The sequence below is a fragment of the Danio rerio genome, chromosome 19 (genome assembly GCF_049306965.1).
Source record: "Danio rerio strain Tuebingen ecotype United States chromosome 19, GRCz12tu, whole genome shotgun sequence".
Lineage (NCBI taxonomy): Eukaryota > Metazoa > Chordata > Actinopteri > Cypriniformes > Danionidae > Danio > Danio rerio.
The window spans coordinates 25,229,280-25,252,500 of record NC_133194.1 but is presented as its reverse complement, the minus strand read 5'-3'; the positions used below and the strand labels follow the sequence as shown (position 1 = coordinate 25,252,500).

Below are 23,221 nucleotides of genomic sequence, written 5' to 3'. Positions count from 1 at the left end.
TAAATAATGAAGTGCAGTGGCGGAATTTTTTTAAACATCATGTGACAACAGTGCACTCCCACCTGCCGGTAGATACAGGTACTGCTGAACAGCTGACCCGACACAAACACTGCGTGAGCTGGAATGTGCGTGATGTACGCCGTAATTTTCAGTACTTAGATAACAAATTAAATGTTATACTATACACCATTATATATACTTATATATTATATGTACTTATATTTTTATTTAAGTGCAACATATTGCAAAAGATCAGATAAATATTTATCACAAATGACTATATTTGTTTCATGTGGGGCAAAGAAAAAACTAATATTTGTTTATTTATTTTTTTTTTTTTTTGTTATTTATCACATTCAAACGTTGTTGTTTTTTACGAAAGTGTGTCAATTTTTACTTCTTGCTCAAATGTCAAACCATACATCGCAATAGTCACAAAGTTTTGAGAAAATAATAATTATTTGCATTACATGTTTTCTTTAACATGCCCTGCTTTGAATTTGACCTGTGTTTTACTATACATATTTTAATAGTCAAACGAAGCCTTTCTTTGGGAGGCTACTATTTTAAAATGTAGCACAGTTTGTAGCCTACAGTAGTGCAGGCTGACTACAAATGTTTCTTTGTGCAAACCAATAGAAGCCTATATAAATATAATACAATTGCTTAAACATATTTAACTATATTTATCTTAATAAATTACACATTTTATTATCGCGATTTTTATATGAGTATTTATGCTCTTTATTTTTAATCATTTGCTTATAATTCAGAACCCTCATTGACTCAATCTCCCAGAACACCGTGCGGTTGGTCCTTCTCAAAACGAGTCCGGCTCGACACGTAGGAAGCGCGTGCACTACACTTACAGCTTATTTCCTGTTACTTGCAACATTACGTTTTGGTTTTATTTGATCGTTTGTCCTGTAATTGAATGCACCGTTTCTTAAATATAAAATACTAAGAAATATGGCTTTACCGAACTGCTCATTGAATGTAAACAGGGAGCTGGTGGATCCCAATTTCGAAAGTTACAGGCTGTCATTGGACTCTATTCCTACCTACAATATAGAACTGGACGCAGGTGAGAAAAACATAAACCTTGTATTTATTTATATTGTCTGATTTTATTTAATATTTAGTTTGACAAACTCATACACATCCTTAAACTTTTGTTTACTACAATTTGAACTGCACTGAAATTCGTATACCACAACCCTCTTATACCATTTAAGCATCTTTATTATGATCTAACTCAATTACTTCAAGCTTATTTTTATTCAGAACATTCCAATTCATTATATGATGTTTATCTACAACCATTTGTTTATCTCTACCATTTGTCCTATAATTTTTATGTCATTTACCCCATCAGTTCTTTCTTTCTTTCTTTCTTTCTTTCTTTCTTTCTTTCTTTCTTTCTTTCTTTCTTTCTTTCTTTCTTTCTTTCTTTCTTTCTTTCTTTCAGCTGTGGCTGAGGTTAAACTGAAGGATAGTCAATACACCCTGGATCATGTCAGAGCATTTGGAATGTTCAACTACCTCCAAATCGACCCGTGGTATGAAGACAGTGTGTACTTTGTGGACAGCAAGGGCCGGGTTCTTAATCTCACAGTCACATTGGTGAGTTTCTTAATGTGATTTGGATTAAACTCATCAAATTATGCAGTATACTTCCACTTTAATGTGCAATACTCCTTTTTTTTTCTCATGTGTGGGTTAGAAATGTAAATCACTTGCACATGGTTCCTTGAAATCTTTGTAAATTACTGAATTTGGAATAATTCATTAAGTAAATTGGAAAGTTTTTTTTTTAATATAAACAAGCGTACATGTTTGCATAAATATTTCAGAAAAAGAATACATATTTTTTCCTCACGTAAGCTAATGTGCTATTTTGCCGGCACTTTATGGTTTGTGCATAATAGCTTGATTCTATTTGCACACGTATATACATGCGTTCAATGTATGCTGTGTGAGATACTTTGAGTCCTGTATTGCCATGATATTCATGTGCACACGTAATGTAATGTTGAAATTCTTTGGTTTTTAAGAAAATGTAAACCTGTATGACAAGAAAAATAAAGCATATTCATGTACACTGCCTAACAAAAGTCTTGTCACCTATCCACGTTTTAGGAACAACAAATAATAACTTGACTTCTAGTTGATCATTTGCTATCAGAAGTGGTTTATATGAAAGGCAAAGGTGTCTAGATTACGCTTATTTTACCAAAATAAAATACAATCATGCTTGATGTTTAATTATTTAATTAAGAGAGTAAGGTCTGACTTTGCTTAAGTCTTGTCACTTAATAGAACAAATGTACAGTGTAAAATATAAAATGATGTTGCTGTGGAAAAATAATGAGTATTGTGTATGACTCCCATGAGCAGGAAGGACTGCTTCCATACATCTTTGCAAAGACTCAAAAAACTTATTAATAAAGTCATCTGAAATAGAAAAGAACGCGTTTTTGCAGGACTCCCGGAGTTCATCAATGTTTCCTTCTCCATTTTACCCCAGACAATGCTGTTTATGTCTGGTGTTGACTGAACTGCCCAATCCTGGAGCACCTTGACCTTTTTTGCTTTCAGGAACTTTGATGATGATGCTGAAGTATTTACCATCTCCTGCGGTTTGTAATGTAATGGGCAGCACAAATGTCTTGATACCTCAGGCTGTTAATGTTGTCGTCCACTCTGCAGATCTCTCGCATACCCTAATACTGAATGAAACCTCAAACCATGAGTTTTCCTTCACCAAACTTGACTGATTTTTGTGAGAATCTTGGGTCCATGTGGGTTCCAATAGGTCTTTTGCAGTATTTGTGATGATTGGGATGCACTTCAACAGATGATTGATCAGAAAAATCGACTTTCTGCCACTTTTCCAAATGATCAACTAGAAGTCAAGTTAGTATTTGTTGCTAACGAGTTACATGAGCCTTAGCTCTTTTAATGAAATCCATGCTATATATCATATTATAATAAATTAAAACATGTACAGAATAGTCTTCAGTCTTTTGCAGAGCAGACATATGACAGAAATTTAATATCCGTTTTCTGCCATATGGTTGGAATTTTATTTATTTATTATTTCTTTTGTGTTGTTGGTTTTGACACATGAACAACTGTAACAATGTAACATACCAAACAATGATACCTTATTCTAAATTCAAATGTGTCCTTACATTAAGAACTGGAAAGTTTGTGAAAGGTCCTTGAATTTAAAGTTATCAAAGCTTTAGGAAGCCTGTTTACACAGTAACAGGATTGAATTTGCCATTGGTTGTCGGTTGTTTCTTATGTTTTATTCATATGCATTCCTCTACAGAATTGTCCTAATCAATTTAAAATTATACATGCTTTCCAAATAGTTTTTTAACACATCTAGTTCAATTGTATTCATATCGCAATTTATATCGCACAGTAAAAAAAAAATAATAATAATAAATTAAAATGTTAGATTTTTCCAATACCGTGCAGCCCTGATCCTTTATTGGTACACATTCCCAGTACATTATTGCACCTCCTTTTACATTAACAATGATATGGTAGCATCAGACAGTTTTTTGCAGATTGCAGATTTCTTTGTACGACACATACATGATTTAAAGCTCCTATTTCTCCAAATTCCTCACTCAAAGCTGCTTTATTGCAGTGGTTCTCAACCATCTTCCTGAAGGGCCAATGGCACTGCATGTTTTGGATGCCTCCTTTGTCTGTCACACCCATTACAGGTCTCTCAGTTTCTGCTAATGTAATGACGATCTGAATCAGGTGTGTTTGGTTAAGGAGACACACGAAAAATGTGCAGAGCAAGTGGTCCTCTTGGAACATGGTTGAGAAACACTGCTCTATTGAATTGAGCTCTTGTTGCTGCAGGTCTTTTTTCTATGATGTCTGTGATCATCAAAGCATTTTCTCCTCTGAACTGCAACTCATTGATATTGTCTTATTTTTGGACCATTCATTCATGCCCTTCTAGCTGCAACCCGTTCCTGGGAAACATCCATACACACTCATTCACACTCATACATTACAGACAATTTAGCCTAACCATTTCGCCTGCACCTCATGTCTTTGGACTGTGGGGGATATTTTTTTACCATTCACTTTAAAACCTAGTAATAACTGTGCAAAAAAACCTTAACTTTCTGAAATTTGTTTAGGAATCTATTGAATGACGTGTTTTTCATTCACATTTAAAGTCATTTAACCTTTTATATTAAGGGGTGTCAAACTCTGTTTCTAGAGGGCTGCTCCCTTGCACAGTTCAGTGTCAACCATGCTTCAGCACATTTATTCCTAGTTCACACTACAAGATTTTAAGCCCAATTTATTTCAATTAACGAGCTCGACGAACAGATCATGCTATAATTGTGGGAAAATATGTGAGTGCTCAGTTGTCTTATGTGTGAAGTACGATGCTTGGCGTTAAAAGTGGCTCCCTGACACCTCGCAGATGAAAATCCAATAATTTGTTTGATCAGGTATGTTTATTTGCACTTACAACTAAACTATGCAGAGCTGCGGCCCTCCGGGAATTGAGTTTGACACCCGTGCTAAAAAGGCATAAATGACTTTAAACATGAATAAACATTTCAGAAACTCAAGGTTTTTCATGCACAGCTGTGACTAGGGTTGTTACACCTGTACTTTATAGAAAATATAATCTAAAATCATACCCCTTCCCAATAACTATTATTTATTAATAAAAAAAAATATTTTTGTATCACAAAAAATAATACTTTAATATGTTTTAGATATATAGTTTGTTTCTCTACCAGCAGAGGGCATTCTTTGTTTATAGTTTTGTCAGTGTAGACATTATCCTTCTGATTATTAAAGGTAAATGTAAATATAACGTGTAATAAAACATCCTCTCTGTGGTTTGTTATTTTACTAATTTCTATACCAATGTTATGTTATATATGATCAATGGTAGAATGCAAATAACAGTGCCGACAATGCATTTCTTAATGCTTTAAAGGTAATCATTGTAGTAATATTGTATTGTATTTATTATTGTATTATTTATTTGTATTATGTTTGTTTGTTGGACAGATATTTATTGGTGGATACTGGATAATTACTTGCCCATGTTTATTTCAGCCTATACTAGATAAGGTCTTTATAAATGCTGATGAAAATTTAATAAGTCTGTTAAATACTTTGCCTATAATGTACATGCTTAAAATTAATTTAGCCTCATTATTATCATGTTGAAATTTGCCTTTATTATTATTTTTATTATTATTATTATTTAAAGTTACTATTTCCATTTTATTTTTAATATTTGATTATCTTTTTGACAAAATTGCATTAAATACAAGTCAATTAGAAAATCTGAAGGATAAATTTGAAAACAAATTAGAGTTTGTGTTAATTCGGAATGATTTTTTTCTGAATGATTTCTGATACATTACTTTCTAAAATAAACTGAAACACATGCCTAATCAGATGACATTCATAAACTAACTAAAAGATGAAATGCTGCATCTCTGCTGTATGTTTTGCTCTGTGTTAGTTGAAACCTTATGCTGACGATTTAATTGTAATGTTTGTCGTTCTTGCTGCTGACATGCTGGGTTAAGAAATGACTCGTTATGAAATACGGCAGTTGCTTTATAATTACAGTTAACATACTGCAATTATCCCTCCTTGGGGACTGTTTATGTTCTCTCAACGGTACTAGACAGGGGGCATTTTACTTCTGGGAATGAAGTGAAAACTGAGCTGGATCTTTGTTAATGTGCGCATCAAGCTCCATGGCAACCAAAGGCCTATTGCTGCCCAGCTCTTTGGAAAAAATTGCACCTTATAGAAAGTGTAATTGATGATTATTAAGTTCACTGTAATCCATTTCAAATTGCTGCCTTTGAAGTTCAGGAACATGCAAAAATGAACATGTGATGCATATTAGTTTTATTTCTAAATGGTTTAATTGGTTGCTGTCTTATTTTGGTTTATGAATCTTGTTTTTCAAAACCTTTGTGAAGGTGTTGACTCTTAAAGCCCTTCGAAAGAAAGTAAAATTGATGCACAAAAGAAACTGTTTCACAATAAGAATACTATTGTTATGGTAACTTTTGGATTAATTTATTAATTTAGTTGCTTAAAGTGCTGTATTGGTTGAGTTTGAATAGAAATGGTAACCAGAAGGTTGACATTCATACGCTTTATGGATAGTGCAAGAATTTTAGATTATTCCTGTGTAATTGCAAAAGTTTCATTTTTTGCTGTTTGAACAACTACGCATGCCTCCAAAAAAATGTGCAAAATATATCTTCATTTTAATTGTGTCTAGGAGAATGTCCATATAGTACAAAACAATTATTTTCATAAAAGTTTTATATAAAATATACAATATAAAAAAAATTAATTGTACACTCACTGGCCACTTTATTAGGTACACCTGTCCAACTGCTTGTTAACGTACATTTCTTATCAGCCAATCACATGGCAGCAACTCAGTGCATTTAGGCATGTAGACATGGTCAAGATGATCTGCTGCAGTTCAAACTGAGCATCAGAATGGGAAAGATAGGTGATTTAAGTCACTCTGAGTGTGACATGGTTGTTGGTGCCAGATGGGTTGGCTCATAACTGAGTAGGATAAATTCGATAAGAAAAGATGTGCATAAACTACGATAGAAACACTTTTACTGCACAAATTTCAGTATGTGCATTAAAAAAGGTCATGTGATTTTGTGATAAGAGATCATGTAATAGTGAAAATGTGTGTAAATGGACAAATCAGCAGGCTGAGCAAACTGTAAACTGCCTTACCGTTTCAGTATTAGTGTTATTACATTAATAATGACCTCCTGAATCAAGAGCATCTGTGCTCCGCGTCTGACACCTTCAAACGCCACAGCGTGTTCGCTGCCTATCAGGATTGCCTTCTGAGGTGCAAGTCATTTATTAGATGAAGAAAAGATTGAAGCTTCTCCCACTGCAGCAAATTCAGTTTTTATTGTTGATATTAGAGCTGGGCGATATGGGGAAAAAAAATTATCACAATAATTTATCGATATCGATATAAATGTAAAATCTTTATATCTATCAATTATATAAGATTTTCAGCATGCCAATGGCTTCTTGCAGCTGATTTAACACATTTAGGGAAATGTTTTAGCTGTCTGACAATACAAATAATAAAATAATAAACAAAAGAACAATCTTAATTCAGCATTTACTTGTTCAAGTTTTCAACAACCAAAGACATTACCTACAAGTTATTGGATATTATTGTTCAACATCAGAAAAACAAAATACACCCGATTTGGAACAACATGAGTTAATAGTCACAGAATTTTCAGTTTTGGATGAACTCTCCTTTTAATGGTGAGTATGTTGAATTTAGGGTGAAATATACTTAAATGTATTTTATTTAGGGATGCTAATGATTTCTTGATCTATTGATTGTCGATAACGCTTTAATTGATAGACCTTATCTATGACTAATTAAGCATGGACATGTAAAGGTTTAGTTATGCTTTGCGCTGAGACGCATCCACACATTACATCATCAAGTGTGTGCAGTTTACCTTACTTATGCTGTCATCCTCTTGACATCCCATATTGCGGGTCGCATAAAACCTTGTTATGTGCATATCTCCTATATATCTCAGATTTTAACCAAATTTGTCTGACAGACATACACACAGGTGTCAAACTCAGTTCCAAAAGGGCCGCAGCTCTGCACAGTTTAGTTCCAACCCTAATTAAACACACCTGATCAAACTAATTGAGTCCTTCAGGCTTGTTTGAAACCTACAGGTAAGTGTGTTGGAGCAGGGTTGGAACTAAACTGTGCAGGGCTTCGCCCTCCAGGAATTGAGTTTGACACCCCTGGACTAACACAAATAGGTCTATGCAGACTCTCATTTTACAAATCGCGCATCACAACGAAAACATGCGGGGAGCCTCTCCATTAACACAGCGAGCTTCTTAGCTCCATCCAAGTTTATTCTTCTGAGGTAACCCAAGAAATCAGTGCTGCAAAAAGACTGTCAAGTTCATGCTGCTCAGACCGCGCTTGGTTAATGAATAAAATGAAACCGTGACAATAGTTTGATGGACTGTTTTGGCGCTAAAGCATACTGTATAGCGGGCTTGTGTTAAAGCGCTTCACCTCAGCTGTTATTCGTTCCTCTTGTTTATGCTGTAGATAACTGACCAACAAAATATACATCAAAATAAAGTTACACATTATACAAAACAAAATTTGTTACAAAAAGATACATTTTCAAGGAAATATGTTAATATTTATTTAGTTCGTGTCCGCCTTAAACAACTGCGGGTGGATGATGCTTCACTCCGTGGAAAAAAAGAGCTGTTGCTGTTGTAAACGTCTGTCATTTATTTGCTGCATTTTTAATGTCATGTTAAAGATTATGTCTTGAGCATCTGATTTCTCCTCTGTGATTATGTCCTTTAAATATATAATAGCTGGTTCTTTTACCGTCAATAGTGGTATTACAGATTTCAAAACAAATATTTTAATTTTAAAAATATTACTGTCTTAACAAATACCCTTCAATGATGCAGGCTGTAGTTTACAGCAAGCATCAAGTGTTCATTGAGATGTGTTTCAGATTGTGTCATCTGTCATATCTTCCGTCTGTCTTTTCGAGGGGGGGTTTTCTCGTAAGGCACAACTTTCAAAAATGATGACATGAAACTCTGCTGGGTAGCTGCGCTAGTTTGCCATCACTTGTTTATGTCTGTAATTTCTTAGCATCATCATAAGGGTGGTTTTGTTTTACATGGTGAAATAGGTTGTGGTGTTGCCTGCTTTTGATGAAGTTTTGACGAGTCGTTTAAGCAGTTTGCGGTGCACGTTGCTCTGTTTTGTGTCGGATAGCAAAAGTAGCTCATGAAGTCTAGTGACTTTTTTTGTCAACAATGTCTGTCACTCTACCCTTTTTTACTTATTCCTTTTAACCCTTTCAGTGCAACTAACACTGTATGGCTGTAAACTTGTACGGCGTGCAGCAGTCGGAAGGGCAGGCTGCAAAATGCTTGCGCAACGTTACGCATAGTGCGTAAATATTATCGAGCAATTATCGAACTGTCATTATCGTTTTATCGAAAAATTTTATATCGTGATAATTATCGATATCGAATTATCGCCCAGCCCTAGTTGATATTTGGCACCAGTTAATCAGGAAGTGACGATTTTGTTCGCTTTGACTCGTTGGATGGAAACGCTGCTTTATTCGCACTTCTTTTATGCAATTAATCCAGTTTTGTGCATAAGGTTCATTTGCATTTTTAGATGGAAGCAAAGCTAATGAGTTTACTTTACTTAAATGACATTTACAGTCACCAGATCTCAATCCAATAGAGCAGGGATTCCCAAACCTTTTTATTCCGGGACCCACCTAGGCAAGTAATTCAATCTCAAGACCCACCATAACATTTTAATATGGAAAAATGGGTAAAAAAAAATAATCTATTCAAAGCAGTCAAAAATATATGGTGTGTGGCTTTTTGGATTTTGCGATTTGATATGCACAAAATGAGGCTCAAAGTGCTTTTTGTGAGATGCTGGCTGTAACTGTGATCTTTTTTTTTTTTTTTTTTGAAAAAGATACTCTTTTTTTTATTTAGAAGAGAATATAATCAACCTTGATCAAGCTCCTTAATTATGATCAAGCCCCGTCACATCGCAGTAAATTCCACTGCTAGTGTATAGTCATAAGAAACTAAATCGCTATTTGATCGACTACTACAAGCTGGGAAAAGGTCATATAAATATGCAAATGCAATTAGCGTTGATGCTGAATAGATCTATTATTTACACATTTGCTTGAGGAAGGAATGATGGGGTACTTACATTACTATTTTCCATAACATCTATGCCCTTCCAAAACATTAGGTGATGTTAAAAGTAACAGATAGCACTATAGCTATTTATTGATTAGCAATCTGTCAACGTTGGGATGTAAAAAATATTGGACCACAAATACCTTCAAATGATAGAATACATAGCAAACATTAGAAAAAATTGACAATAAAATAAAAGGTTTAGCCTATTAAAATCAATGGCCTATCCAGAAATTAAATAAAGCTATAAAATCTATTTCACTTTTAATTGTATTTGCATATTGATTAAAGTTATTATAGTTATAGTGAAGAGCAGACAATGAATCTCTCATTGTGTTTGTTTGATAACAGAGGTGTTAATGTAAGAATGCACAGATCTATAATGAAGCATTCGACTACTTTAGTAACTGTTTGTGCTCATTTAAGAGAAAATTAGTAGTGTTTAAAATAAAACGCGCAGGACGAAGCAAAAAAAAAAAAGCACCTTTCCGACGGTCCCTTACTGAGAGCTCCGCTCTGTGCGAGCTCTCCCGGCTAAACGCAGATTGCGAGGGCTCAAACGGAGCAGTGCTTGTAATGTCGAGCGAAAAAAAGAAGAAGACAGCTGTGAAACATAACCAGCTTTGTCTTTTTTTAAGAAACACGCTTTTATATTTTTAGGGTGAGGTTTTTGAGTTATTGCAGTCAATCGTACTGGTTTTGATTCACCGCAATGTAAATATAGCTGCAGCTATGTGACGTACCTCTGCAATAGAGCACCTTTGGTGAAATGGCAGATTCGCATCATGGATGTGCAGCCGACAAATTTGCAGCAACAGCATGATGCTATCATGTCAATATGGATCTCTAAATAATATTTCCAGTACCTTGTTGAATCTATGCCATGAAGAATTAAGGCAGGTCTGAAAGCAAAAGGGTGGAGAGGGTGCTCGCTGCAGAGCCATTTGAGCAGAGCTGAGCTCCAGCGAGGGGGAGCATGAGCTCTCGCTCCTCCTCCTGTAAGCTGTTTTAATGCGTACACCAACCCCAACCCTAACCCTACCCCCAGTGACATCACTCGTAGAAGAAGTGCAAAAAAGGTGGAGCTCAAGCTCATGCTCCCCCTCGCTGGAGCTCAGCTCGCCCAAATGGCTCTGCAGCGAGCACCACTTGAAAGGGTGTCCAACCTGGTACTTGTAAGATGTACCTAATAAAGTGGCCGTTGAGTGTATGTAATAGCACACTGTGACTATAACAATAACAGCACATATGAGCTCTATTACTGGAGCTTATTTATATATTAAAGTACTATTTTTAGCTTTTAAACTATAAATACGTACATTGCTATCTAATCAGAGAATATCCTGCTTTAAAGAGCTTTAATATTTCGAGTGATAGATTGATGACAAAAATGCAGGACATGCTAATAATGAACAGATGCATTTTAGTAGACCCTTTAGTAGTTATCGGAATGCATTGACACATTTTGATAAGTTGGTCTCTAATATCTACGTAGAAGGTTTATGTGGCTTAGCTAAGTGCAATTGTTATCCATAAACTATTTAATAGGTCCATTTTTCAATCCCTGGGAATTGACCCTAATAGAGTTAATCGCCTAGCCAGTAACGCCCACTAAAATGCCACAACCATTTGTGCCTTGGGGGAAAAAAACAATACATTAGAATGAATGTACGGAGGCCTTGTTAAGCACTTAATCTTCAACTTTTGAAAAAAGAACTATGAATAAAATAAAATACAAATATTTTTGCTTGATTTAATATAGAAAAAAAGTTAGTCTGAAACTGAGATAATGGCCATTTACTATTGCAACCTTTCACAGCCCTACCTCTGCATTAACAAATGAGTTATATTAAGTTTAAGTAGTAACACAGTAAGCTAAGTGAAATGACATTTGCATAAACGTGCATTAAACACTTATTTTCAGCTGTCTACATGCTGTTTACTGTGACTTTTGCCTCATTACGAACATAAGTGTCAAATTTCACATATGCACGTTAAAATAACAAAAGATACATTTTTACAAAAAAAAGTAAATATTTTTGCTTGATTTAAAATCGAAAAAAGTTAGTGTGTGACATTTTTCACCTATGATGAGTTTAAAAAACCTAATCTTAAGTTTTATTCAGTCATTCAATCATTTTCTTTTCGATTCGAATTAATCGCCTCAGTGGAATGAACCGACAACCCATCGCTGGGAAACATCCATACACTGTCTTTTTCACAACTTAGCCTACCCAATTCACCTATAGCGCATGAATTTGTACTTGTTAGGGAAACCGGAGCACCCGGAGGAAACCCACGTGAACATGGGCAGATCTTAAGTGTTAGACTGCTAAATAAACTTACGAAATAAAAGTTTATAAACCAAAGCATTTTGTCCGGCATGTTGCATATGTGCATGTGTTCTTGCCTTTTATGTGAGCCCTTAATTCTTTTATGGGGTTGTTTGTTTCCCTTATTTGACAGGCGGCTTTCTAAAATGTGGAGCAGGTGATTTCCTGAGTTTAAATTTAGAATAAATAAAGACATAATCTTGTAATGTGTTGTAATTTGGTTTTCTGGAGGGGTACAAAGAACATGTATGCGAGGCAGAATGCAGTCAGAATACAGTTAGACTCAGTTTCAGTCTCATGTCACACACAAACTTAGTAAGTGTCCCACATTCAGTTTGTTTGATGATGGTCATGCTAAAAGTCTGTGTGCTGCAACTGTGTACTGTGGACTTGTTGTCCCCTGTGCCAACTCCGCCCCCAGGCCACACCCCCAGCTGTGACACAACATCAACCAAGTCTTTATAAGATGGTTGGTTTTGACCATATATGGATGGGTGATCAATATTAATGAGGTCTGCTCTGACGCTCCAATTCATATCAGTGCCTGATGATACTCAAACCCACACACAGTCAAAAATACACTTGCAAAATAATCATTCTTCAGTTGTTAAATGCATACTTGTTGAATGGCAATATTTTTTACTGAAGTTGTGGTTTATTTTAGCTTGAAGGAGTGAGTTGGCCATCTTGAAGTAACTTAATTTGCTCTGTTGTGTTGTAGAATAAATATAGACTAAATTATACTTGACAAAAGGGGCCAACTAAGATGTATTTTGAGGGTTTAACGTATATGAAAGTACAGTCAGAATTAATATCAACGTCTGCATAGAGCTGAGCGAATTAATCTGTGATTTTTCTGAGCATATTGTCAGTAAAGCTGGATCTTGTAAAACTCCAAAACATGCATTTAGAGAAGAGTGTACTACACAGGAGTCATAGCACACTGATTTTTTGCAAAAAAAGTTAACATTCCGAAGAAGTGCACAACACTCGAAGCCCTACTTGAATAAACATATGTTTTATTAAGTTTACTGGTACTAACACGGTTAGCTAAGTAAGAGAACATATGGCATTTTTAATGCATAAATGTGCATTAAATCTACTATTCAGCTGTTTACATGCATTTTTTTGCTTCATTACAAAAGTGCACGAGTCTGTTACTTTATTAGAAACATAAGTGGCAAATCTTTATGACTTTATGACTAAGGTAACTAAGGTAAGAAACTCTGGTTATTTATGGTGAGTTAGGAATAATCTGATTGTTGAATCGTGTTGGCTAATGCAGGACCAGCTGTGGTCAATCATAAGCACGTTACCTTGAAATTAGTTTATAAATAAACTTCACTTATATCAACTTCTAAATAAGAGGTGAAAATGTTGTTATTATTATTATTATTGTTATTGTTGTTATTATTATGATTATTATTATTATTATTATTATCTCACTAGGAAAAGGTCAATCGAACGCTTCTGGAAGCATTAATGTTAATGATCTCTTGGAAAACTCCCTTGTTTTGTTCCAGTTGACCAAATGAATTTGCACTCACAGGATTTACATTAGAACGAAGAAACAATGTTTTTTTGAGGCTCCTGTCAATTTATTGTACTGAACTATATTTGTAAGTTTTTTTTTTTTTGTTTTTTTTTTTTTTTTTTAATATTTGAATATTTGACAGCTATCCATCTTATGTTTTCCCAGGACACTGCTTTGGGAAAACCTCGTGAGATGTTTCATTTCGAGTCAGACTCAAGCTCACCTGAAGCTTTGTGTGCTTCTCTGAGCCTGACCTCCGCGACCTGGGCTGCACTGTCTGATGGAAATGGAAAGCTGACTCTCCTGCGCACCAGCAAGAGGGGAGAGAGTTCTCATCTTAAATGGGAGGTGGGAAATATCCACCATCAACATTTCTTGTTGATTTAAGTCATTAGTCTTTAATTGTTGGTTCAGAACTGACTGAGACAGCTTAAAATTTTGGTTCAGGCCAAAATTAATACTCTGTCATTGTTTATTTACTCTTATGCCATTCAAAAACACTTTAAATCATCTTCATAACACAGATGAACATATTTGAAATTAAATCTGAGAGATTTTTGTGCCTTCATTAAAAGTCTGTTCACTCAACTCTACTTCAACTTCAAAAGAGCCAATCCATCTGAGTTTGCAAGGCTTGTGGATCGCTAGAGAACTTTCAACATGCTTTTACGTTTGTGCTTGTTACAGTATCTTGGAAATATATTAATGATTGCTGAAATAAGACAAGGATAAAAAGAGTAAATATATTTATTCAAAGCTTTTATCTGCTGAATCGGAAAGGCTGGAGTTTTTTTCTTTACTAAATTATGTGAAAATCAGCTTCAAGGTTTATACAAATATATTTTTCATATCTTTGAGGCAGATTTTTATTCACAGATTTAGATGACAAAAAGTACACTCTGTTTGTTTCCTTTAGTTTATAAAAGCATGTTATTTTTGAGTTTATACGAATGAAAATATCTGCATCTGTACGGTATTTTAAAGTCTTTTCACTTTTATCCAAAAAGTAAAACAACAAAAATGGTCCAGGCATTTGGTGACCTCAGTGGATTAATCTCATTGGTTCTCAAGTGTCAATCAAGCATGTCTGATTTTCCATGTCCAAATCTGAATGTTGTGAACATTGTTCTCTGGTCATTCACCCTCAGTTTTATACATTCTTGCAATTTATAGCGATTTCTTTTTGATCTTTTTATGTATGTTTTAGAACTGCTGACTTTTAGGTGAAAAGACTTGAAATGGAGGATCAGAAATTTCTCAGATGTGATTTTAAAATTAAACAAATAGCGATTAACTGGCGATTGAACTAAATTTGTTTAACTGGCGATGAATAAATTTCGAATGATTTAGGTATGGAATGGTGTGAGGGTTAGAAAATGATGACCGAATTTTGATCTTGAATTGAACTAATCAATTTTGGAAAAATATATTATTTCTATTATTTAAAAATATGTGAGGTGCACCACACACTTTTTACGTGTATTCTTTCATTTTTCTCCCAGCCGATGTTCAGTGAATCTCTTGGAGACCCATTTATCATCGTTCACAGCTTGGCTCATGTGCACTCTAATGTTCACACCGTTGAAGTGCTGCTTCTGAGAGTACAGAAGGATCCATCTGATACCAAAGGCAGTGGTTTCTCAGTCTCGCTGGAGTGGATCACTGTGGATAACTCCGCTGGCCAGGGGGAGAGTGAGTGTCTTTTTTTTCAGAGCCACTGATTTTAGCTCTTTTAACATGCACCAACTGACAAAAGTCTCGTCTTCCATCCCAGTTGAAAGAGCAACAAGTAATTTCTTGATATCTAGCTGATCATTTGGAAAAGTGGCAGACAGTAGATTTTTCAGATGAATCATCTGTTGAAATCCCAATCATCGCAAATACTGTAGAAAGCTTTTTGGAACCCACATGGACCCTGGGGGTTGCGTTCAGTATGGGGTTGTGCGAAAGTTTTGCAGAGTGTATAACAACATCCTTAAAGCATAGAAGGTCAAGGTGCTCCAGAATTGGCCAACCCAGTCACCAGATTTAAACATTATTGAGCATGTCTGGGGAAAAATGAAGGAGAAGGCATTGAAGATGAATCCAAAGAATCTTGATGAACTCTGTGAGTCCTGCAAGAATGCTATCTTTACCATTCCAGATGACTTTATTGATAAGTTATTTGAGTCATTGCAGAGATGTAGGTATGCAGTCCTTCAAGCTCATGGGAGTCATACACAACATTATTTTTTTTTCCCACTGCACCATGACTTTATATTATATACTGCACATTTATCCTGTTAAGTGACAAGACTTTTGTCTAAGCAGAGTCAGACTTTAATGCCCTAATTAAATAATTAAAAATCAGGGCATGATCATATTTTATTTTGGTAAAATAAGTGTAATCTAGAGGTCTTTGCCTTTCATATAAGCCACTTCTGATACCAAATGATCAACTAGAAGTCAAGTTGTTATTTGTTGTTTCTTAAACTTGGATAGGTGACAAGACTTTTGTTAGGTAGTGTAGAACTGCAAAGATTTTTATTTGTTTCTCAGCCACAAGAATAACCAATAATCCAAATAATATCTAAATAATCCAAATGACAATAAATTGGCCATATCAGATTAACACTATTACTGTCTTAGAGATTTACCATTGTAGAAACTAGTGCTTTAATTTACTGTTTCGCATAACCATACAACCAAACCAAACACAACGAAAACAATTCTGAACACTGTCAGAGCATGTGCTGTACCCTGATTGCTAGTTTGCCACACATTTAACCTAGAAATGTTTTATCCATTCTTGCATGAAAAAGAATGATTGATTTGGGAAAAAAAAGTTTCAGACCTTAAAAAGTAAGATATTTGACTTTGAAATGCAGTGAATTATAGGAAATATCTCCCCAAATAGAAATACTTGTACTACATTGTAGATATTTGAAAAAGCTGCTAATGCCGAGTTCAGACTGCATGAATTTAGTTCAGATTTTAACTCGCTGACAGGTATTGAGAAATCACAGACAAATGCCTGAAATCACAGGCAAATCTGTGCTTGTTCACGTGAGTTACAATCACACAGTGTGAACTATAAAAGACACGATCTGAGAGAATTGCTGACAAGTCGCTGACACCCGGGAGATATTTTGCATGCTAAATATCTGGACCTGTCGAGGATTCAAATCACACCATGTGAAATGTGTTCTGATTGAAAATAACATTGAGATTGCCTACAGCCAATGACAGAGCAGCATCCACTAGTATGGGTATCTGCAGGCCAGCGAAAGGTTGGCGGAGAAGTTAAAAGGGCTTCTTTTCAGTCCATTTGAACCCAAAAATGGAGGAAAAACTAGTGGAAACTTGGCAGGAGCACCTGTGTATGTTTGACATGTCATCTGAGCAATACCTAAACTGGGTCGAAAAAGAAAAAGGTGGAGGAGAGATTATTCCCTTCAAAGGTCATTTTCTAAAAAAGTTTCAAAAAGTTTTCAAAAAGTCATTTTCTACCCCACTAAAGGCTGCTTTCTCATTATGCAGGTAATAACAAAAGATAAATCACATGGTCTGAGTTTTTTTCATGTCACTTATTGCATATGATTGGTTGTGAGATGTAGTTTGTTGACTGAGACAAAGTCGTCTGCTATTCTTCCTATTGTATAGTCATGCGTTGTGAAACCCACTGTCACTGATTCAACTTGCAGTTTAAACACAGCACCAACGAAATGCTACACCAGATAGTCATGCAGTGTGAAAACATCTGACACGACTACTTCGAAAATTGGTCAGTCTGAACTTGGCATTAAGTACAGTCACAATGAACACTTATTTTGTTACAATCCATCACTGGTTTTAATTCATTTTAAAATGTCATTTAATACTATCATTTCACCATCTTTTGATGTCATCTAATTTTTAAGACGTCATTATAATATACTAAGGATCAAAATTTAATAATTCTAATTACCAGTCTTGAAATCATTTTTATTCAAAAACCTAGTTTACTGTAATAAAAATATCTCAACAAATATAACAATATATTTGAAATAGAAATATTTTGTAACAGTTTAATGCATCCTTGTTTATTAAAATTTCTGATATCTTTAGAAAATAAAATCATAATAAATCCTAATCCAAAGCATGTTACATAACAACATTACCAAAAACGCATAACAGTGCACAGATTTACTGTTTTTTTTTTTTTAAGTTTTATTAAATTTATTACTATATTGTGCAGAAATAAGTACAAATAAAAAATACAGAATTATTTATATTAGAAAAAACATCTAGAAAAATGCATTTTTTCTTACAGGCGAGGAAAAGAAATATGCTGTGAGGAAGAGGAGGGTGATGAAGGGCAAGTCTGTCCCACACTACGCTGCAGTTGAGCCTCAGGGTAAAGGAGTCATAGTCGCCTCAGAGAAACCCTTCGCTTTTACTGAGGTGGACGGACTTCTGCTTGAAGAACCACCTGTTCAGGATATGGAGGTGGGGAACTCAGGTGAGAACCAGGAAAGCTTTCCTAGCTCTTTTGGATGGTTCTAGAATATTCATTTGAACTTCCAGAAAGTGCTATTTCTCCGGTGCTATAGGTTTCGGAAAGCCTGTAAGAAAAGACATTTGAAGTAGTCACCAATCAGCCTAGAAAGGCTCGAGTGCTGCGGTCTTGAGGAAGCACGCTTTCAATGAAAGGAATCAGAGGCTTGCTGTATCCATAGAAACATCAGACAGAATCATTCAAACGGAATTCCTCAAATAGATGTTGATGAGAACTGGAAAGGACCATGCCATTCTGAAATGCAGTGGTCATCAGTAGGACTCATTTAGCAAGGCCGTTTATGTAAAGTATCCCAGTTTGGTTTTATGCAAGTATTCAATGGCTAGTACAAAATATATTTTATAATGTGACAAAATAAGGTTTAATTATTAGCAGGACATCAGTGCTATCATACATTGGATGCGGTCATATCTATGTTGTTTATTTATATGCTCTTTAATGGAATTGGTGTGGCATATTGAATTTACTAGTACTTCGTTTTCATTAGTGTTGACATTTTCTTTATGTCAGAGAGTGCTAATTGCAAATATTGCTTCATTAGCAGTGCTCATGCTCAGACAATAGAGGACCAGTCAAAAATTATTCTTTTTTTTTTCCTCATTTAAAGGGATAGTTCACACATAAATAAAAATTATGTCATCATTTAGTCACCATTTACACCACTTGTTTGAATTTATTTAAGGGGCTTTGACAGTTTAATGTTCTTTTGTTCTATGTATTGAAGAATGTTGTTAACATGTTATCACTGATTTCCACATTTGTTTTTCATAGTTTGTTTTTCCTAACATTCTTCAAAATAGGGCTGTGCTGATAAATGATATTATATCAAATAACTATGATGAGCTCTGGACTTTTTTTTACTCTATACTGATCTAAGAGCCAATCGCACAGCAGAAATGCGCAACACTGGGAATCTAGAAATGTGTTGACATTAGAGATGCACTAAATTTTCAGCTACCAAAAATGATCAGCCACCAATAATTATCGGACCCTCTAATTTTTGACTTCAGTCATTGATGGGATACTCTTTTAAATTTGGAAAAATTTAAATATATATCGTTATATATATCGTTATTGTTCAATATGGACAATAATTAATCGAGATAATCGGGATTGCATTTTTGCCATATCGTCCGGCCCTACTTCAAAATAACTTCTTTTATGTTCAACAAAACATGTTTGGAACAAGTCAAGGGTGAGTAAATGATGGCAAGATTCAATATTTTGGGTGAAATTTCCATTTAAGAGGACCTTTAAGGGCCTGTTTCCCTTGAGTGGTACGGGTCGGTATGGGTCATCTTTATCAGGCTTGCATTTCCACTACCAAAAACATACGTATGGTACCTTTGGTGGGTGTGGTGTACTGTACGACAGAAAGTTTCACACATACAGACCCTTACAGTCTCTGATATGTTACCAATAACAAATAAACTACACACAGCATACATTTAGTCCTTGTTTGGGTTCATAAACAAAACGCAACATATAACCCACAGTCAGTGCAAACCTTTCATCTGTGTCTTCAATCTTTACCAGCACATGTAACATCTGTTAGAAAGTAATTCCGTCATTCTGAGTTCATAATAGTCCAAAAGGTGATTAATAATAGTTAACCATGGCAGTTTGTTCATCTTTTATGTTGCTAAAACAGTCATACACTCCTTTGTTCTCCTTTGTTTCTGAAACAATGTCAGAGGCACTTTAATAATCACGCACATGCTATTGTCATCAGCTCAAGAAGTTTGTTGCTTCAAATATAGATTTAAACTTTTTGAAACTCCCTTATTAAGCTATAGATTCAAGTTGTGGCATTTTGGTGAATGTAGCTTTAAATTTAAATTAGATTGAGCTCCCTGACCTCTTCTAAAAAAAAGTTGGTGCCACAAATACTTATGTGTCAGCATAGTGGCAGATTCAAAACAGGTCTAATGTTATACGTGTGAAAAAACTGAAATTACGGTGTGAAAACTCTAATGGCGGACGACTGCTTCTAATTTAAGGCTGTCTATGCTAATGAAGGAGAGATTGTCTGATGACACGTATAAAAGGAGACTTTAATCAAAGTGTTTCTGCAGATTCATTATAAAACAGAATTAATTGTGGTTTACAATTAGACACTGGCTGTCACACTGTTACCACACAACTGTATTTAAACCTCTTTTAAAAGGGATTATTGCATGATACAGTAGGTCCCCATAAATTTTTTTTTTCATTGTCTGGGACAAGTATTGTAAAAAAAAAAAAAACATCCAAACATTTTATTAGGTACACCTTACTAATACCGGGTTGGACCCCTTTTTGCCTTCAGAACTGCCTTAATCCTTCATGGCATACATTCAACAAGGTACTAGAATCATCAGAGATTTTAATCCATGTTGACATGATAACATCACACAGTTGCTGCAGATTTGTCTGTTGCACATCCATGATGTGAATCTTCTGTTTCACCACATCCCAAAGGTGCTTCATTGGATCTGGTGACTGTGGAGGCCGTTTAAGTACAGTGGTTCAGTGGTGGTTGGATGATTAAAGCTTTATGATATGCCGAGTTACCCTGTTGGAAGTAGCCATCAGAAGAAGGGTACACTTAGGTCATTTAGGGATGGACATGGTCAGCAACAATACTAGGGTAGGATGTGGTGTTGACACGATGTTCAATTGGTACTAATGGATCCAAAGTGTGCCAAAAAATATCCCCCACACCATTGCATCACCACCAATCAGAACTATTGATACAAGGCAGGATGGATCCATTAAGGCATTTGCACCCACAGAGCTGGCGTTCTCTGGATATTTTCTCTTTTTCGGAATATTCTTTGTAAATCCTAGAGATGTTTGTGCATGAAAATCCCAGTAGATTAGCAGGTTTTGAAATACTCAGACCAGCCCGTCTGGCACCGATAACCATACCATGTTCAGACTCACTTAAATCACCTTTTTTCCCTATTCTAATGCTCTGTTTAAACTGCAGCAGATTGTCTTGACCATGTACATATACATGCTTAAATGCATTGAGTTGCTACCATGTGATTGGCTGATTAGAAATTTGCTTTGGAGATCAGTTGGACAGGTGTACCTAATAAAGTGGTCGGTGAGTGTATATCAACAGAATATTATTTATACTTTAATTACTCTTAACACCTTTGGCTCATTTCCTGTTTTTCTTCTTTCACCTCTATTTGTCATCCAAAAACCTGTGAGAGTGGGAACTTTTAAAAAGGCCATTTGTTGAGCTTTGAGCTTTTTTTTTTTTTTTTCCTTCAGTAGAATAAAGGAGTGATCTCGGCTCATCCTCGTCCTCTTTCTCACTCTCATTGTAAGAGACTGAGAGTTCTCTGAGACTTCATTGGTAGGCGGATAAAATAGAGGTGCATTAGCTTGTTTCAGAAAGAGAGGTCGACCTTGCTCAGCCACAAAAGACTATTAATGGTCTCTCTCACACACACACACACCGCATGGATATTCTGGAGATGGTGTGGTGATTTAGGGGTACATGAACAAACAAATTTTTTTGTAGTGAACGCTCTTATGCGAGAGTGTGGAGAATCAATGTAGTGTAAGTAAGAAGTCTCTTTGGATGATGCAGAATCAATAGAGTTTTGGCAAATATCAATAATTATGTAATACATGTGCGCACACATGCACACTGCTATTTTTAAAAAAAGAGTAAACATTGAGTGTGCTACACTTAAAGAGGTTGTTGAAAAAAATTACAGTTGTTTCTTTCATATATTTTTATGTCATTTTAAAAGCTTTTATTTTGTTTTCTAACTGAATGACATGATCAAATGATTGTTAGAAGTTTCATACAGCAACCCAAATAGACAGGTTTAACTTTTTAATGACCATTTTTAGCCTTTTTTTTTTACATTTTAAAGAGTAAACACTAATGATTTTATACTTGATTAAAACATAAATTATTTCAATATGATGTAAATGTGTGAGGCAGATGTATATTAATGCACTTATAGTTTTAATGTCAATCATTTTATATTTTATATATTTACAGGTTGCTTATTGTGACTTTAGCTTCCAAACTTTGTCCTGGAGTGCTGATATCCTATAGTTTAGCTACAACTTCTTTCAAAAAACCAGCCTGGAAGTTTCTAGAAAGAGCTACTGTAGATCAGGTGTGTTTAATTGGGGTTGGAACAAAAATATGCTGGACACTGGCCCTTCTGGACCGAGTTTGGGCGCCCCTGGACCATAGGAAAATGAATGATTAATTTAGATTGCAAGTATTTAAGGTAGTTGCTACAGTGTTCTATAGATGATTTTTAGAAGATGTTGTTCACTGTAAAAACTGTTGGGTTCCACACTTGAAAACGTTAAGAACATTAACTTATTACATTTTTCGGATTAATAGTTTTGCATACAATGTGGACTCATCTTCTGCTGATGCTCTGGTGTCTATTTACAGTAATGAACTATCTGAAATTTTGGACACTTTTGCACCTTTACAAACCTGGGCTGTCTTTTCTGCTTCTGCTCCTTGGTTTTCTTCTGATCTGCATCAACTTAAAACTAAAGGTCGAAGGTTGGAACGGTTGTATAAAAAATCTGGGTTAACTGTCCACAAAAAATTTTTAAAAATGTTTACAGAACATGCTCATCATTATAAGGAAGCAGTATTTAAAGCAAAATCTGACTACTATGCTAACATAATAGAATCTAGTGAGGGTAACTCCAGATTACTATTTTCTGTAGTTAAAAAAATCATTAAGTTTTCCTGACACGTCACTTTCTTGTTCAACTGAGTTGTGTAACAGCTTCCTGACTTTCTTTGAAAATAAATTAAGAACATTCATCATCAATTACATTCAAATAGTTCAGCCCCTGACTTCAGCCAACATGTTTCTGAAATCATTACATTAATTTCTCTTTTAATACTTTCAACTTACCATCTACCGCTGAAATAGTTAGTCATATACAGAAATCCAAAACTAACAACTGCCTGCTTGATTCTCTTCCTACGTG

At 35.1% G+C, this 23,221-nt stretch overlaps 2 protein-coding genes across 3 annotated transcripts in view; one reads left to right on the top strand and one right to left on the bottom strand.

Annotated features, from left to right (window-relative positions):
- The window catches only part of pkhd1l1.1 (PKHD1 like 1, tandem duplicate 1), a 75,604-nt gene extending 75,552 nt beyond the window's left edge, over positions 1-52 (bottom strand). The window contains exon 1 of the mRNA XM_073931020.1: positions 1-52. This exon is cut by the window's left edge and continues 31 nt beyond it. The gene's annotated coding sequence lies outside the window, so the exon portion shown is untranslated.
- A 793-nt stretch (positions 53-845) lies between these two features.
- nudcd1 (NudC domain containing 1) overlaps positions 846-23,221 on the top strand; it is an 84,416-nt gene continuing 62,040 nt past the window's right edge. Inside the window, 5 exon segments of one of the 2 annotated variants that reach the window (NM_001020627.2) lie at positions 846-1,084; positions 1,469-1,623; positions 13,873-14,055; positions 15,210-15,399; positions 17,999-18,187. In NM_001020627.2, the coding sequence (NP_001018463.1) occupies positions 970-1,084; positions 1,469-1,623; positions 13,873-14,055; positions 15,210-15,399; positions 17,999-18,187 (832 nt within the window). In that variant the 5' untranslated portion in view covers positions 846-969. 2 annotated transcript variants of the gene reach the window in all.